The 19,055-nt window shown below is 36.0% G+C and overlaps 1 protein-coding gene across 8 annotated transcripts in view; it reads right to left on the bottom strand.

The window, feature by feature from the left end:
• The window catches only part of EVI5 (ecotropic viral integration site 5), an 89,870-nt gene that overhangs the window by 11,761 nt on the left and 59,054 nt on the right, over positions 1 to 19,055 (bottom strand). For 6 of the 8 annotated variants that reach the window (XM_090146345.1, XM_031614818.2, XM_031614819.2 and 3 more), the window contains 2 exons: positions 17,284 to 17,379; positions 6,771 to 6,866 (listed from right to left, as the gene is read on the bottom strand). In XM_090146345.1, the coding sequence (XP_090002471.1) occupies positions 6,771 to 6,866; positions 17,284 to 17,379 (192 nt within the window). Of the gene's footprint in view, positions 1 to 5,446; positions 5,645 to 6,770; positions 6,867 to 17,283; positions 17,380 to 19,055 lie in introns of those variants that run through there. The other 2 variants (XM_090146339.1, XM_090146338.1) reach the window with 2 other exon arrangements.

The raw sequence follows: 19,055 nt of genomic DNA, 5'->3' as shown, positions 1-19,055 counted from the left end.
CTTATCACATCACAGGTTCCTCAGACTGACCACAACCACTTAAATCAGACTCCACCAGCACGGAGGCTCTGTATCTTTGACACGTACCAGTAGACCAACTACATTTTTAGCTGTCCAGAAGCTTTGCAAGAACTTCACTTGTGGGGAGGGAAAATCTGATGGTCTCTTGTCCAACTGTGCTTGCAAGATATGGAAGAAGAAAAGCTCTTGATTTATTGTGCTATAGACTTCTACCACAAGTTGAAATGCTTTGTAAATCTGAGGGCTAACATATTTCCTTTCAAAGACAGCATTTCTTATCTAGTAAGAAAACATTTACAGAACCACATATTTTGAAAGCATTCATCCAGTAAAGCAAACTACTAGAAGGTGATAATGTGGTTCTAGGCAGTATTGAGAACTACTTTGCATAATTTAATACAGTATTTCTAGCAAGCATAGTGAAAACTATGAATTAAGAACAGTAAAAATTGACAAATCATAGAAATTAGCTGCTTCTACAAAAGCAAGAACAAAAAAAATGACAGTCACGAAGAGCCCTATGCATATCTGCCAGTACTATGTGAAAAATAAACAGTACGCTTCTTCCAACCTTTCCTGAACCTCATTATCTCCAATAGAAAAGAGGGGAAGTTGACAAGAGACTGAGTAAAGAAGTATTATATTCAATGTAAATATTACATGGGACTTCCCTATCTCTAGTTCTGATGAAATTAGTTATGTCTATTTCCAAGATCTACATGCTGATCCATTTGATTTCCACTTATTAACACATATGATTTGTTACACTACAAGTCACCACCTTATAAATGTCTTCAGTGAAGAACTTTGTTTCTAGTAGTTTGAACTAGAATTCACTTCCTCCAGTTAATCCTTCTATGTTCATTACCCAAATCTACATACAACCCATTCACAGCTACAAATGCCATTTAAAGATGTGCCCACACTGCAGTCATTTATGATAAATGCAGCATAGGCATATCCAAACAGAGTAGCTGAACAACAGTAGTTTAAGCACATAAGAACAAAGTTCAGAATTGCTTTCCCTGCTTCTAATCTAGAGGCATTTCAGAATACAGAGCATCTGATTTGCTAAGCACTGAATCTGACTCAAAGGAGAACTAGTAATAAAATAAAGAGGAAAGACAGAATGCTCCTTGGTAGTATGCCAGCAATATGGAGGAAATAATTTGGCAGTTTTTAAACACAGCTTACTTACCATAGAACTTCACATATTTTAAGACCAAAAGAAATTGTTAACATGGTTTGAACTTCCCTCCTGCGTATTGTAACACATCAAATTTTATTGATTGTTGTATATGTGACCAGTATGGGATTTTTCATCTTTCATGCTGATGGCTATTGCTTACTTTCCCTTCTCCAATCTAGTTTCGGCAGTGAAAGTCTAGAAAGCTACACTAAGTTGCAAAATGTAGCCTTAATTCTTAGCTTTAGCCATATTACCAATTACTCCTTTGGTCGTATCTTATGCATTATCTTCAAAGTAATTACCTAAAGTGTCTTGAATTTTATTACACAAGCAAAATCTTTTAAAAGCATTGTATGTAATCTCCAACTTTTATATCTTTTTTCATTAAGGCAATCTTAAAATGTAAGCTCACCAGAAATGAGATCACACCATGAGATAACATCTATATCAGAATCTTACTGACTGCATTAGTTTCTTACAATGTATTATCAGTTCCATCCCTAGATAGAATTATAGAAGTGGGAAAAGTCAGTAAACTACTAGTCTCTACTTTGAGAACTCATCAAGTTTTTAAATATTAAAAAAAAAAGGGAAAATACTTCAAAAAAAATCCCCTTTTCTTCACTGTCAAGACACAAGAACTTAAATCACCATAATTTCTTTTGAAATCATTATAGTCTTCTAAAAAACCTCAAAAATTTGTTTTGGAAAATAACGCTTCAATCATCTGTCATCTTTTCCACTAGCCATGCTGAAATGTTGCTAATGAGGGCAGTTGGCAGAGGCTTTTCTAATTTTTGAACACTAACATTCATAGCACACTAACATCAGGATTTTTTTTTTTTCATTCTCATACAGAAAACACACGATTTCTGCATTGGAAAGCTTTCTTGTTATTCCCCTCAAAATATGTTAAGCAATTATTTATAAAAAGCATCTCATATAAGAACAGCTACCGCAAAATTAGCTCCACATACTGTCTCTGACATTGGTCAATAGCTGGCACCTCATAAAGACTATAACAAGACAGAAACACTTTAGTAATTCTTCCTAGCTTTCAGTAAGTACTCTTATCAGTGATAAAAATGACATTTGTACATCTGCAGGAATTTATTTCTCCCCCCTTCTCCCATTTCACTTGATCTTAATTCATGCCCTGGAAGAGAAGTGAATAAATGCACAGCAAAGGCAGGTAAGTAGCAACTAGTTGATCTCCCTCCTTAAAGGAACAAGTTATGTTGGCTGCTGAAGGTGACTAGACAGTATAAGAAGTGAAGTGAAGGGCACCAAACAGGTTATATATTCCAAACTTGTATTTTAACTCTTTTCTGAATTTATTATGCTTCCAGAATTAGTTAACAGCCAAGTCCTAATTTAGTCTTTTACAGGGGATACGTGTTCCCGGGGAATGGGAAGTGATGACAGTAAGAGACCATAGCATCTTTTGAAAGCTACAGTCCAAAATGACAGATAAGTTCACAAGTTTCATTGACCCCACAGATGTCTCAAACTTTTTAAATCTGGAACTAATATCTTCTATTTTCCCCTTAAGAACACAGATAAAGATTAGAAACTGAGAATTTTAAACAATATTTTATAGGCCAAAAGTGCCAATGACTTGTCTTACATAAGAACAAAGAAAAAATGCATCATTCTGTTCTGAGTATTCTTTGGCCACATCTGAGCTAACAACTACTAGATCCCTCAAGTATAAGAAAATGTTATTAAAAGCAGAGCTTAAGACAAACAAAACCCTTCCACAACCATCTAAAATGCGTTGAAACTGCATTAAAATGATAGGAAGTGAGCAAAATCAACATCTTAAAAGTGAAATTTTAGATACATCATAGTATCTCACACCAAATGCTAGTTGTTTGAAAACAGGAACTTGATCCCACGTGGACAATACAATTTCCACTTGCACCTAAAAAAATGTAATGATTTCTTCAGTTAGACAAACAGTGCCATTCTTTTCTTCTTGTATACTCTGAATTTTATACTCTTGTCAGTGATTATCAAATATAAAGTGAAAACCTCACATTCAGGGAAGGAAGCACCAAGTTCCTGCATGTTGCTACTCCTGCTTCATGAAACTTCCTAGTTTCCTAATGCAGCTGTAAAAGTACCATTCTACTGCATGTTGAAGAGAACACTCTACAATTTGTCACAGTAGAAACTGCTTGCTTTAGGGTACTTCAACACATACTAGGCCTTTAGCTTACTATGACAATTGTGCTGAGTTTAAAACTGAAGACTACACATTTGAAATAAATCAGCAATAAATAAAAAACTGAAATCTAACAGGAAAACTAACTCTTCAGAACAATTCAAGAGACAAAGTCTATCCAGCAGTATGACAAGGACAAATTTTACAAAGATTTGTTTCAAATACCAACTTAACATTCAGCATTTCAGTCCTAAATCACAAAGTCTTACAGACAGGAAACCACTTGCTTCTGTCTCCAAAGGTGTCTTGTGGTCTGCCAGTGTAGTTTGTGGGTACACAAGTTAATTCTAATCTTTCATACCACTCCTGTAATCTAGGTAATACATACGAGCCTTGCAACATCCAACAGGAAGTAGAGACAGCTGCTGTGTAATATATATACAGTGACTGTATGCACAAAGGGGTAGTATATGAAATGAAGAACTTAACTGTTTGTAAATCATTTAATTTCATTCAGTTTGAATTAAAAGTAAAAAAAAGCAGCAATTACAAAGTACCTCTTCCCCTTTCCTCCCTCCAGTAGTTCATTTCAACAAAAGTGACAAACTTAGTTTATGACAACTGTTTTCCTTAAGCCCTCGAACTTTACTTAATGCAAAATGAGAGCAGCCCAAGCTTTCCACAGCTCTCACCCCTCCCTTCAAGTTAGCTGCTTACTTTAGCACTACTTACTGAAATAAGATGTCTTTTTTCCGTAAGAATTGCTTCCACCTAACAGGTTAGCATCTAATCAATGGGAACTTCTCTGAAGTCCTAGTGCCCAGTGTACAAGTAGTATGCAAGCCGAATAAGAAAGTTTGCAATGCCTGCATACTCCTGTCATTTACATTGTATCAGAGCAGGTTAAAACTGTAAGGTCAAGGGACAGAGTATAGATAGCATCATCAGATCTTACTTCTGTACCAAAGGCAGGTGAGACAAGCTGACAGAATTTACTGACAAGTAACAAAGCTGCTTGACAGCAATTGCAGCCTGTCAGAGCTGTGCAGTATGCAACAGCACTTAAAAATCCACTTAAAAATTACAGGAGGTCAGGAACATTTAGGTAGAGATGTAAGAAAGTACAATGGAAGAACAAAAGTATTGGCTGTGAAGACTAATAAAAATTGCAATAGAACATGAGAACATGCAGAGTCTAGTGGATTTTAAAAGCTCTGAAAAATTAAGGTCATAACTTCCTATCTGCATCTGTGGCAATTCTAAAATTTCAGGTTTTCATGCTAGGGTTTCAGCCTTCAGTGAGAAAGCCATACGACGAGATAAGTGGCTAGCTTTGTGTCTAATAAAACAAAACAATCAGTAAGAAGGGAAGCATAACTCTAACATGACACTAAATATACATGACTTCTCAGATGAATCACTATTGCAAACTACTGCAGTCTGAATGTCCTTTCATCATGCAACAGTTCTTTGAATTTTGATTGGCTGTGTAACACAAAAGATGGCTGTCAACTTTCTCAGGAATCAACACTGATGTGACTGACATATTTACTAAAGTTAAAATTGCAAGTTAATAATAATTGATTCATAGGCACATGAACTCAGTTTGAAAACTGCCTTGAGGAAATTAAAGATGAATGCTGCATTTTACTGAAGACAAAAGAAAGCATTAAACTTGCACTGAGAAGAAAAAGTCATTAACAGTCCCTTCAGGATAAATTTTTCTCCTTAAAGCAAAATATGCGAAGTATCTGGCTTTTTGGGAATTCTACAGGTAGCTTATTTTCTCATAAGAAACAAAGTAAGCTGCTTATTGTCCTTCAATAGAAAATGTCTGGTTATTGATTTTTAAATTTGTTTTTAGTGAGCTTGCTGATTGGTAAAGGTGCTGGATTGAGGGCTCTCGAGACCACCTTCTATCTAGAAGTGAGAGCATTCTGAGATCCTCCGCTCTACTGTAGCTCCCAAAGGACAGATCCTAACAACCTGATGCTACTGGGATTTTACAACACTAAGCACACAAAGAATGAATGTGCTCTAAAAAGAAATATATCAACAAAGCAAACAAAATTAATTACTTGTATTTATTTATAATACACAGTCTGCTCCAGAAGTAATGCCTCCCATTTTATTATGTTGGTCCACAACATTACAGGCACATGTTGGAGATAGGGCAGCAGAGGTTTTGTACCTTCCCTCCAATACTCCATTGCATTCTGTTGTTGTGCAACAGATGGCAGCAGGAGGGCACTCTGACAGAATAGTGTCTGCAGATGAAACAAAGGTGAGTCACTCAATTCCTCCATGTGGGAAGAAAACAGCACACAGTGAAATTCATCAAAGCTTGCTGAACACTTACAGAGACTAAACAGCGGATGTGAGAACAGTGAGAAAGTGGGTGGTGTCAGCAGGGGTGACAACACTGAAGACGAGCCACGTTCCAGATGGTCATACACGTTTATAGAAGCATGGCATGCAAGCTCTTGTTCATCACTGGTAAAAATGCATGGCTACTGGCAGTGAGTATGGTAAACAGTAGTGTTTTGTAGCTGAGAATTCACTCTAACAGCATTATCTGTATATCCATGGAAATAAATAGGAGGCATTACTTTCAGAGTGACTTACTTACTACAGTTTTTTAACTACTACCAGAGCTGAGTTCTACGGGACACATGGAAGCAGACTATAATGAAAAGGTGACCAGACATTTTGCACATAGTGCAGTGATAAGATATTTCTTCATAACGCAGGATGAACTGAAATAAGCCAGTGAGCACAGAGGTTACATAAGCCATCTCGGTTTCAGGACCCTCTGATCTTTTTAACTAACAGTTACTACAACTATTAAAGCAAGGAAGTTTGAAGATAGAAATTTCATAGGTCAAAGGTTTTGGCAGTTAAAAACTGTATCTGTTAAACAGTATTAAGCAAGCATCCTTTTTCTTTTTAAGCAATCCCAGAACACTACCACAAAATTAGTCCTCATAATAGCAAACATCAAAAGAGATCTCTACAGACTCTTCTGCATATGCAAACAGTTTATTTTCTAATTGAATTAACCTTAAGACCTGTACCAAGTGAAAACAAAGGAGCTTGTTTTCACGCTTCCATCTCTGAACACAGCAATGTATGATCAACTCGTGAAATCAACAAGATGGAAGAAATGCCATTCTCAGTAATATCAAATCATATAATTAAGCATGTTTTGGTTTTCTTACACATGAGGTTACAAGGACAATGTGCATATACAAGTATTTGTTTTATTGCATTTATTTCAAATAAATTAGCAAAACCAGGTAATGAAGCTTTAACAGCTAGTAGAAAAGAAAAGCCTGCTATGCTTAAAAGATATGACAAAAGGTACAAGATATCAGGCCGTATTTTACCACTTACCTCATGATGCAGCTCAGCTATCTGATCTTTCAGTTCTCTGATATACTGGTTAGAATCAGATTTATTAAGCTGCCCTTGAATCTTTCCTTCTTCTTTCTGTTTTGGTTAAAAAAAGAATCTTATTCAAATTGTTCACAAATATACAATCTTAAAATGCTATTTTAGTTCTCTGCATATTTTTATCATGCACAGATATTTACACACTTCTCAGCATTTTTCACTTGGATGAAGTTTTCTGCAGGTATCCAGGGGCATTAGCAGCTCAGAACAAGTTGATCCACTAGTGAACACTACGTATGACAAGTTTAGATTTCTCTTGAGAAGTTTTAAAATACAGTGATACTTATTGTGTAGGAATATTACAAAGCAGAAGGGAAGAGAGGAATGTTCCCTGATGTCACTGCTGTAAGAGGTACAACAATAAATTGTACAATGATAAAGAGATGAAGAGGACATTTATTTGTCAAGTAAATGCTGTTATTAACTGCAGATGACTTTATCTTGAAACATTAAGCCTCCAGCACTAACTTTCAGCTTGTCTCTAAATATCACCAAATCCTTGGTAGATCTCAAAAAAGATTCTTTTTTTCCCCCCAGATACATAATTTCTGAAGCAGTCACCAACTGCGGCAGAAATCTTGTAAGTCTTTGCACCAATTGCAAATCACACACAACCAATATAATACAGAAATCCAACTGTACATGGAACACATGGCTTTCTAACAGTAGCTCATTTCGCTGAATTCCTACGTAAGCTTGAAGAAAGTAAACAATGATTTTCAACAAGCAAGCTCAAAGTAATTTGCAAACAGAATTTCAGTAGAATGAGAAGTGTCAACTATTCTTCAAAATACAGAACAAAAAGCTTTAACTGAGAGCTTTCCCTGAAGCGTCCCCAGGACACAACATGTGCCAGGAAGTTAGTGGCAATGCACTGCCTTCCAAACCATTTTACTAAAGAGAAGAGCACTGAGTAGTGTCAGCATTTGCTATTTCAAAGACATTTCTCTTTTAAAGCTGTTTTTTTTTATTGCATCAGAGTACACTAGTTAGTTTGTGATATTTACTATTAACTCACGTAAATTACAATGAAATAGTAGTGCATTATACCACACTGCATTCAGTTCCAAGCCAATCCATGGCTCAAATTCACACACACCAAGTAAGAAGTATCATTATTTTTCCTATGCTAAAGAGGTTAAAAAAATGATGTATATAAAACTCATCTCCCTTCACAAGAATAACTATTAATTAATATTCAGAGTTACAAACAGAAGGAACATAACTTACAGATCAAAAGTGAACAGTTTACACTCATCTACAGAAAAAGCTTCACCAACGCTAAGAATTTAGACAAGAATGATTTCATCTCTTGTGACAGCAGGAGTACATGGAAGAAATGTTCATTTAAGTCCTTCATTTGAAATGGACTTTTCCATTTTAGCATGTTGTTCCTTTGATTCCAAATTACTACATAACCACAAAGCAAGGTGTCAGAAAGCAAATCTGAAGCCAGCTTCTTACACCAAATATAAGACAGGTGCCACAGTTTTTTTTTTTTTTATAGTAAACATCTGAAAGCTGCTACTATATACCATACAGAGTATACATTACTGGGAATAATATATCATTAAACTTAAATGATTTTTATTCTAAATAACACTGTAAGGTTAATATGTATCACAGAACAATTTAATATTAAGTTTGCTCATAGAAAAACAGTCTACCTCCAGTCAGCTTAAACTGAACATCAATACAATCCTGGCTTGCAAGGTCCTTGTCACTAATAAAGATCAAACACAGTTTCAGTTTTCCTTTCATAACTTATATTTTGTAAAGGTGACAGTTCATCAGAATGTGTTTAGCACAGGAACCCTGCAATGTGATTTACTACAACACATTTTTTAAAGAAAATTTCTGCTGCAACCTCCTCTTGCAACATTCAAAACACTAGAGGTCAGAAGACAATCCTTTTACCTAGCTGCAAAAAATTTAGAAAGCCACAAGTATTTCTAAGAAACTGTTTGAGTCCACGTTCTATAAGCTACAAAGCCTACTTTCAGTGGGTAAATTGGAAGGGTGCCACACAAATTTTAGGCAACGTATCAGAATCCTCTTCATAGCCACTATTCATTTCTCAGAGCAGCAAAGACTTTTTTTCTACCTATTTTATTTTTTCCTTCCAAGTTGTTTATGTCATTACTTCTTTAAAAGGCACTCATGCAGGTGCACAAGCAAACCACTGGAAAACATGCAGTTATCACACGTTCTAGAATTAAAATATTTTTCAGCTTTTACAAAAATATTATTTGTTCTATAAATCAGATAAGCAGACAGTTGAAATTCTACACCTGTCAGATAAAAGCAATTTAAAATATTTGTGAATATTTGTGTTCATCTGACAGTGTATGAGCCTTGTTACTCTTCATTATTTAGAACTCTAAGGGACTGATGTTTCTCTTCAATACAAAACTGTTTTTCTTTTCAGACATTTTGTATTTATATTGAGTTCACATTATTTCCTAGCAATTTTCAGCTTCTAGTAAGTATTTGTTAATCAAAGGCAAATTTTAGTTTTTGTTGTAACATTCTTTAACACTAGTTTTTCATTGTGACAATTGATAAGAGATCAAAATCTGATGACAATATGTGCAGTCCCTTTTAATATTCCAGAAAGCAATAGGAATGTCTTCCCCTACTATTATTTTTCTGGTATGTCACAAACACAGAATGCTTTCTCCTAACAATTCTGTAGTTCTAGAGCTCATCTCAACCTACACAAGGTAATATATACAACAGTATCTTGCACTTCCTGACTACTATTAAAATAAAAGAAAAAACACCAAGAACTTTATTAATCAAGGGATCTTGGTAATGACCTGACAGCCTCTTTTCAATGACCACTGTCACTGTGCACATATCTTTAAATAGCAAAAACCACCACTACCTAATATAAACCCCAATTCTGTCCCCCTGCAGGTTAGATTCCCTCCTGTGCATCATAGTTCTAGATTACATTAGATACACTTGGGCCCTAATTTTTATGCCACTGTGACTACTTAGAAGTGCATACAGTAAGCATACTAATGCTTGACACGTTTGTCTCGCACAAGAAAACCACACATGGGACTTGAAGTTCATGCTGAACTTAGTGGCTTATTAAGAAAGGTTTAGCAACTTCAGCTTGGCTTTTTTTCAGCCTCAAATATGGCACTATATTACATAGATAAAATTTTAACCCTTCAAACTGATCTAGCCATGTGGCATAGGGCAATTTGATAGAGCTCCTTGCTCTCAGTTCTACATGTGAATTAAACTTGCCCTGAAAAGAGGGACAGGGAATTAGTTAGGCTGCAAGTGACATGGAAGTGGGAAAGAAAGTGAGAAGTGAAGACAATAACAAGCACTGAAGAGAATTTGAAACAATTCAATACTTCAGGCAGCAATACTGGCGCACTCTTGATGATTACATCCTCAGCATTCACTAGAAAACACCTTTTTTTAAGAATAACTTGAGTTGGGGAACAGAGGACCACCTGCCCAAGAGATCATGGTCCAAGCCCAGCAGCCTACAATCAGAACAGTTTCGATGCATTTCTTCTTAATCAATCCTATTACTATTGCTACTTTCACGTTTCAAGTGTTGAGCCATGCAGATGTGTGCTGGAAGATGTGTGTTTTTAGTATGGATTGATCTGGCAAGTCTTCCACAGGAAAAAAAAAAGAAAATCCTAATCTCATCTGTCTTAAATTGTAAGAGTGCTCAAGCACAAAGGAAATAAAACTTATCTTGTGTAAAACCTCCTAGAAAAAAAAAAGGGGGAGCTAACTGCTCTACTCACGGTCTTCCTTTATTCTAAATCCGGTTTTGACTTTCTTTAATTAAGAAAAGGTGTACCAACAACAAAGTTCTCTGTTTTCATTAAATCACATTTCCATATGCTTTGACTTCCTCATTTGCTAGATGGTCCCACTGACAGAAAAAATAAACTGCTTTCACAAGTTATTGAATGCTTCCTGTTGTACCATTTAGTTCAGTAGGAACCAAGCATTTAACTCAGCTGGTTTTATGTTGTGCTTCAGTAGGTTTGTCTTTCTGAAGAAAACTATCAGATAACTGGACTGGTTCAAAAATGAATGTTAAATTTTAAGTGGTATCTTAACATGTGTTTAAGGTATGGATATCACACCTTCTAAAAGGAAATAACATAAGCAATTAGTACTCTTTCTTCACAAGAGTTTAAAGATCTAATATTGTATGCATAGGATGTGGTTAATTGTTCCTTCGTTGTCTTTTTTTTATTGAGCTAGAACACAATTGCAGAAAATCTGTGGTATTTGGAGAGGTCACAATACAAAAATGCCTGGCCTCCTGACAACTAATAGACACTTTAAGTTCAAAATAATGTTCTTAAAGAAACTAGGTAACATCAATAAGCAAAAAGGATTAAGTAATTGAAATAGCGCAGGAATTAAAGTTAGGCAAATGGAGAATCAAGGACTTCTTGAGTAAAAACCCCCATCACAAGTAAATCAATCTCTACATGAATTTCCACAGTATATTGCTTCTGCACATTGGCAACACTGCAGTGCCCATCTCCCCTTCTCAGGAAGGATTTTAGAAATGTAATACTAGTTGGTGCTGTGTCATTCAAAAACCATCATTCCAATTTTATCCACTCCTTGTCTTACTGTATCTTCAAATGGACCAGCTCCTTCAGCACTGACACAGTTACAAGTCTCTGGGGGGGGGGGGGGAGGGGAGGGAAACAAAACCTAGTGGGCAGGAATCAATTCTGCTCAAGAAAAAAGTACCTGCAACAGATGAAGCAGCCACATGTAGTCCAAACTGACTTGAGAGGCTACATAAGGAGGGAGTAGCACAGGCAGTGGAAAGGCAGGAAATGAGCCCTGAAGACTAAAAAGCAACTGCTAAAATATTTAAGCCCCTTCACTTGTGGCACTCTCACCTCCCTCACTCTGCTCTGAAGTACTAGAGTTACTGCACTTGTCTGCACACCAAGATCTACTACAAGAGCACCTGAGAACGTATCTTTTCCTCAAAGTTTTGCTTCTTAGACTGAGTACAAATTCTGCCCACAAACAAGTATAAATTGAGATACATGGCTGTAGTATCAGACTGAAGTCCTCCTCTGGCTGACTTTTTAAGAGAAAACCATTTTTGTATCTTCCCAAGAAGCAGTAGTCTTTAGCAGCATGTTTACCTGATGTATACAACAACTATTGAGTATATGGAGCATCCAACCTCTGGTCCAAGATACACAGCTGGCAACTCAATAGCATAGAGACAAACTGCTTCAGAGAATGTTAATCTTAAATATCTGAAGCTGTTACTGTATAGTAACCCCACATAAAAATTAAGTATAGTTAGTAGTTATGATAAAATGGAGTTCAAATTAGAAATTCACCAAAAACATCTGAAACACCCTGGAGAACTTATGCCTGCTTTTGCTCTTTAAACTAAGGAATGTTTAAGACAGTCAAAATAATAGAATTCCAGTTGCATTCCCACAGTAGCAGTTTTCCAGTACTCTTGATGACCACAGTATGAAAATAAATGTCAGAAATTACATTATTTAAGTAAGAGAATATCTGGGGATCTTTTTTACTTTAATAATAACTATGAAAAACACAAAAACCAAATCACTGGTTTTACTGGTAGTCAAAAATGAAGAGACACGAGACAGTTGTTCCTCAGATAATAATCTATCAGCTTTACTAAAAATATCTAAGGGGTAGAATATTTCCTCAATACCCTTGATTTTTTCCCCTACCCTTAAAATATTTACTTATTACCAACCTACCTCAGACTCTTTTCAGGGTATGCTTTTAAACTCTTACCTCTGTGGCAAGACAGAGCACTAAGATGTAAATGAAGTTTATTCAGAAGGGTAAATGTGGTAACTAGTGTCCTTTCAGTGACTTTACAGTGACTCATTCTAGACTTTCAAAAAACACATCACTAACATCACATACCACTATTGATAAGAGAAAAAACGTTTCCTGTAATTTGAAAAGATGGAAACAATTTCTTTACTCAAGTCAGTACTTGGAAAACTTATTAAACAGAGGCCATAGAAAGGCTTCATTCTAGTGAAATAGTGCTAAAAGTTTAACTGTGGGAGAGAGAACCAGAACAATCATGGACTTCCTTTACAGTTGTTCTCAAAGCAGCTCTGACATGGTTAAATATGGGTAAATGTGACAATTCTCCGAATCTGCCAGGAAACACACCAAGAAGGAAGTGATGTTACCCCCTGACCAGATCAACCTAACCAACAGAAGAGTTTTCCTACTGAGATTACTCACATGTAAAATTAGTTTTCTATAACAAATGTGCTCTGTATCTCCACATCCCAAACTAGCCATGGACTATTTTAGGATAGCAACAAGTCAGTAGTTTGAATGGAAATGGAGAGAAACAGATCAAAATGCAGAAGAGAGTTCCACAATCTTCCCAGCTCTGTTTCCCCAGTGTTCATGTTTCGCTGGCACCATGATTATCTTGGCCAGCTGACTGACATTAACTGATAACTGCAGCTTAATTTAACCTTGCCTGAATTTCTCCAAAACTTTTTTTTTTCCCTCTCCCTCTCATTTTTAGCCTGTCCTGCCTTCAACTGTTTCAAGGAAAGCTTTAAAAAAAATAGCAAAAAAAAAAAAAAAAACAGCAAAAACCCTACTAGTGTTGAATAACCAACAGGACAAACTATACATGACCAGAAGGAATACCTACTCTTCCAGACCAGAAATTAGTGAGGCTTGCTAGAGATCTTCCTGAGAGCTCTAAGGAAGTATAGAGACAAACCACAAGTAATACTACTTTAAAGGCTGATATTAAGAAGTTAAAACATTTGCTTGTTGCAGTTTGTAGCTATTACACCAGATCAAGTGATAAGAAGGAAGATTTATTCTTTGATGAAGCAAACCCAGGAATTTACTGATGGGCTACAGGCGTAAAGAGCGAATATCCATTCCTTGGTCTTAGCTGCCTATATCTTACAAAAGGATGAAACAAAAGGGGTTTGTACCTCCATACTGGGGATAAGCTGTTCTCTTCATATGATGTTTCACTTTCTCACAAAAGTGAGACCTGCATTCTATAGTTTGGCCAAAACTAGTCAGCTATCAGCCTAGACATCTAGAAATACATCATTTAGTTTTTAAATGATCAAGTAAAGCAGAAGTCTGCTAAGTACTTGATGCCATGCTTGCTTCCTAAGGGTTTTATGACTTGAACTGGTAAGGAAAACAAGAACAGAGGAAAACATAGCTGACAAAGGACACCTTTGCTTATACATAGCTTCAAGGTTTTTTCTCCATCACTTCCATGAATTAGGTATTCCAATTAGGTTATTATCATTACGGAATGTGTCAGACTTTTGAGTAAGAATGCCCGTGGATTATTTTTGTATATCAACACATTTACACAGAAGTCTAACAGGTCAGCATCAAGAGCTCAATGCCTAAGATAAAATGATATTCAAAATACATAAAAATAACTACTTAATATCACAGCAAACTGAGATCTTGCTACAAAGTTACATCTACTATTAAATGATAAAACTACCTCCTTGTCCTTGTCATTATTACTAACCAAAACTAAGAGTGACCTCAAACTGTGATTTAAATCTAGCATTTGTGTATGTCAGAACAGTTTGTATGTGGGAGTAGTGATACTCTGCAGAAGTTAATGCCAATGTCTCACACCTACACCTACACAAACATTTAAAAAGAAAAATGATTTAAGTCAAGCATTGCTATGGACCATGTGGACCTTGCACTGAATCCCTAGGTTTTCCCCTGCTTCTTACCAAGTTTTCCACACACAAAAAATGAAGGTTATGTGGTAAGCTTCATCAGCTTAGAAATAATCACAAGCATATTTATTTACGATGCTTCTTATTCAGCATAATCACTTTGAGACATCTACGCTCCAAGATTAGTTAGAAGCACTTTATATTACATGTTGTATTTCAAGTCATTAAGGCAAGTCTCAATTAAAAGGTCCTCCACTGCTGACATCAGGTCACAGCATTCCAGCAGCAAGCTGAATGGAAAAGAATGAGGCAGCTCTTTCTCTGATGAGAAAAAAGTTATCTAGTACCTCATCCCTATATTGAGACTTGCTGGTTCCTTAAAAAACAGGTTTTGTTGAAGCAGTAGGATCAATAGTTTGTTTTAGCTTGCTAGCTTTGAAAGTAAATACTTCACAACTCCACGAAGTACTTTTGTTGTTGTTGTTGCAGGTGCTTCAGACACCTTTGAGCCTGAGCACCTGAAAGGAACTTTTGATCTTAAGTTTCATATATTTGCTGTCAAAACACCAGTCAAATATCTGTGTAAGGTTCTATAAGCAGAAAGAATCTTTCACAGCACAATGGAAACTTTTCAAGACAAGTCTGCAGTGTGAAAGAAGACATAAAAGGAACTTATTTCTATTAAACCACTGCTGTTTTAAATGTATGTATGAAGTTAACACTCAAAACATGTATTGCACAATTACACAAGCTATATTTCAGACTAATATAAGCTTGAGATCAATCAGTAGTTCAAACTAACATGGAAACTCCTAGTACATACCACAGACACAGAATGACTTCATGCTCTGATTATACACAAAGTACAGTCATTCTCATTTGTACAGAAAACAAAGGATCTTGAGGCTACAGATGAAGAAATCATTAACAGGTGATCATCTGTGGTGACAAAAAAAGACTGGAACTTGAAATGCACTTCAGTAGGAGACAAAAGAAAGCAACATAATTGAGAGAAGTGGAAAAACCTAAAGATTGCATCATGCAAAGAAGTGACTGTGAAAAGGAAGGAGAGAAACAAGTGAACAAGACAGTGAAATATCATGACAAAACAGGGACAGTGAAGTCTTTGCATGTATAAAGCAGACTTAGGAAAGAGTTTACCTTCTAGCACCTACATTCTTTAAATACCCATGATATTATAAAAATTGTGTATAATTTGACACTCATAGCTTAGGCAGAAGCATGGAAAGGGAATAGGAGAGAGCTGTAAGATGATTATGCACTGATGATTTATCAGTCAAACCATAGAAAATAGACTTGTTTACTGAAAAAATTGTAATTCGGTGAGAGAAAAAAAACAGATTGTTGGATTCCCTATTTCATAACACCAGAACTACTACTGTGCTTTCTGGAAAAAGCATTTAAAGCCAGTGTTACAGTAGAAAAAAGCAAAAAAGTGCAGGTGGTTCCTCACCTGCAAAACCAGATAGTTTGAAATGAATATAAACAATTATTTTACAGATAGATTGCTAACATAGAAGCCTGACCTGAACTCAGCTATTCTCTTATTATCTTTCTAGAAGATAACTGAGTCATATGCAATACTAACTTATCTAAGTAGTTCTAATGTACTCATCTCCGCATTATCTAAGCATTATGTGATCAACTGATTGTTTTATCTTTTAATAGATTTGGTGCCCGCTTCAATACAGGAAAAAGTATTCAAAGTGAAAACTCTTTATGCAAACTCCATCAAATTTATTTGTACAGTCATCTACATAAAACAAGACGATCTTATAGAAACAACATGCAACCATGTTACTTGACATGTTCCTCATGCAGTTAGCAAAACGGTAACCAAGAGTTAAGAAACAAGGAACTGTTTTACGAAGCAAGTTCATACCATACATGAAGATTTAAAAAAAAACACAAGTAGTTGAACTTTGACACCATAAAATGAAAGTATCTTGAAGGAGAAATTTCAGAGGGAAATCTGACACTGCATTGCCAGCTTAAGAGAAGAAGAAAGGAAACTAGACAACAAGTAGCTTTGAATCCAGGATTAATAACCAAAAAAACCTTTGCGGACAGACAACAAAATTCAGGTAGGGAAACAGTGTGCGAGTACATGAATGACAGTCTGCAGTAACGCATCAAGACTTCTCCAAGCCAGAAAAATAGAAATCACTTATGGGTCTCTCATTAAGGGAGCAGTGGGCTCAAGACAAAAAAAAAAATGGAACAGTACAAGGAACAGCACAAGGGCTACAGAACGCATCTTCAAATCCTACAGCGATACACAGCATTAAACAGAAGGACTGGTTTAAGTAAATAATGGAGGTACGTTTTACAACAAATCTAACTCTGATCATGGCAGAAAATTACATGCAGACAGGAATGTCTGCTGAAATCAAAACGTGGATTTTTTTGATGGTATGCTTCCAACCTGATATAGCATTGAAAATTACTGATTACAAGTAAAAACAAAGAGAAGTCACATGGTGCTAGTACAGAAACAATTATTAAAAGCTCACCAGTGTGCACAGAAGGTAAATGTAAGACCTTTGCTTATAAAGGAAGCACACTATACAAAGATAGCATTATCCCATTTTGCCAAGTAGTGTCTTGTATTCACAACAGGTTAAAAAAAAAAGAAAGAAAGTGAAGGACAGGAAAAAAGGTACAAGAAGTAGGGAGTATGAAGCCACACATTTAATATCATTATGTATTACCTGGATTTCCAATTCAGCAATGTGCTGCTGGAGTTCAGCCACAGCTGCTATGCGGTCTGCCTCACGGAGCCGCACTGCCATCACTTCTTCTTTACTCTGGAAGGAAGAATAAATTGAAGATAAGCCATAATACCAGTTTCAATTAGCAACTGTGCATTTTTTTTTTTTTACTCAGAACTGCATAAAGAGAACTTACGCTGCTGAAGTATAACCATGCCTACCAATAAAGTATATTCTAAAGAACCCCCAATTTATTTGTTTATTTTTAATTCTATAGTCCATAGAATTCTGTAAACATCTAATACTAATTCCAAACTACAACCACCTAATACCCATGAAAAATATTGCCCACAAAGGTCCAGGTCCAAGAAACAGATACATTTTGTTCCAGAAACACTATAATGTAATTTAAGAAAGAAGCATCAACAATTCTTCAGAGGACCACATTTTTCAGCTTCTCTTCTGTGAACAGACAGCAAAGATACACTAAAGTTACTTATTTCACCTTTATCTAAAAACAAGTAAGAAGAGATATACTCAACCTCATTTATGTTCAGCTATCTTAGTGACGGTATACAACAAAGACCATTTAGGATAAAACTAACGCCTGTAACTAACAAACAGATTCCTGCTGTAAGTTTAACAGTGATTTGCAATTTGAGTTTTGACAAGAGAAGTAAGTTTCCCTACTTTCCGTTTTATGAGATAAGCCCTGAAGACTTGAGAACACAAATCCACCAGTGTTACATTGTCACCAGCTTGGTACAACCGAAGAGAAAAAAGAAATAGATTATGAGTCAATAATACTTCCAGGTAGAGTGCAACTTCTGGAAAAGACAGGTGAGTCCCAGGTATAGCTTTCGTGGCAGAATGGTAGAACTCCACAAAGTATAGTTACTGTAGGTTAGTTCAAGTATCACAGTTATTTTAATGTGTACTTCATTTAATGTGCGTATCTAATTCATAATATTTGCTATTCTTACTTTTTTAGACAATTTGATTGAAACTGAATTTAACTGCCAAAACTTGTCCACAGTAGCAACCTGAAGAGATGCTGTATGTTTTCAAAAAGAGCCCTGTAATGAAACTGCATTTTCTGCAGAATCTAATTAACAGAATTTGTAGCCACCTAATTCCATTTTAGAGAAACCCAAAGTCAAAGCTCAGCCATTATTGCTAAATTCTACTGTGTGATTGCCTGCACGAAGCCAAGCCCACAAGTCTATAGGATCACACGTAGTCAACTGCAAGCTAAGTGACTCTTTGGCTTGGTTTGACTTAAATATCTGAGATGAGTCAACAATGTTGCTCTAGATGGCACTGACACTTTATCACTGAAACAAGGCACATGCTCAATAAGTACCACAGGATTTGATAGGAAAGACAACTGGGGTAAGGACATAGTTCTTCTGTTGTAAGTCCTTTAACACAACTGATTAGAGAGATTATTGCTGTGTTTCAAAAAACTGTTTGAAATGAAGTCCTTGCTGAAATCAGTCCTTGCTGATAGCAATCAGATAAAAAGAAAAAACCAGGAAGTAGTACAGACCAGAGACAGAAAACAGCAACTGCATAGGCATAGGATACAGCTCGCTACACAAGTTTCAATTCCTACTTAACTATAAGATACTGTTTCAAGAGAGACAAGCTCCAGAATATACTAGTAGGGTTTTTTGTTTTACACAAGTGAACTGGGGAGTTGAAGATGTGTTAGAAAGATTTACTTGGATTTTTAAGTATGAATATTGCTACATAGCAAAACCATAGTGACA

Source organism: Phasianus colchicus, chromosome 9, assembly GCF_987193195.1.
Source record: "Phasianus colchicus chromosome 9, bPhaCol1.hap1.1, whole genome shotgun sequence".
Lineage (NCBI taxonomy): Eukaryota > Metazoa > Chordata > Aves > Galliformes > Phasianidae > Phasianus > Phasianus colchicus.
This window is presented reverse-complemented; position numbering and strand designations above follow the sequence as displayed.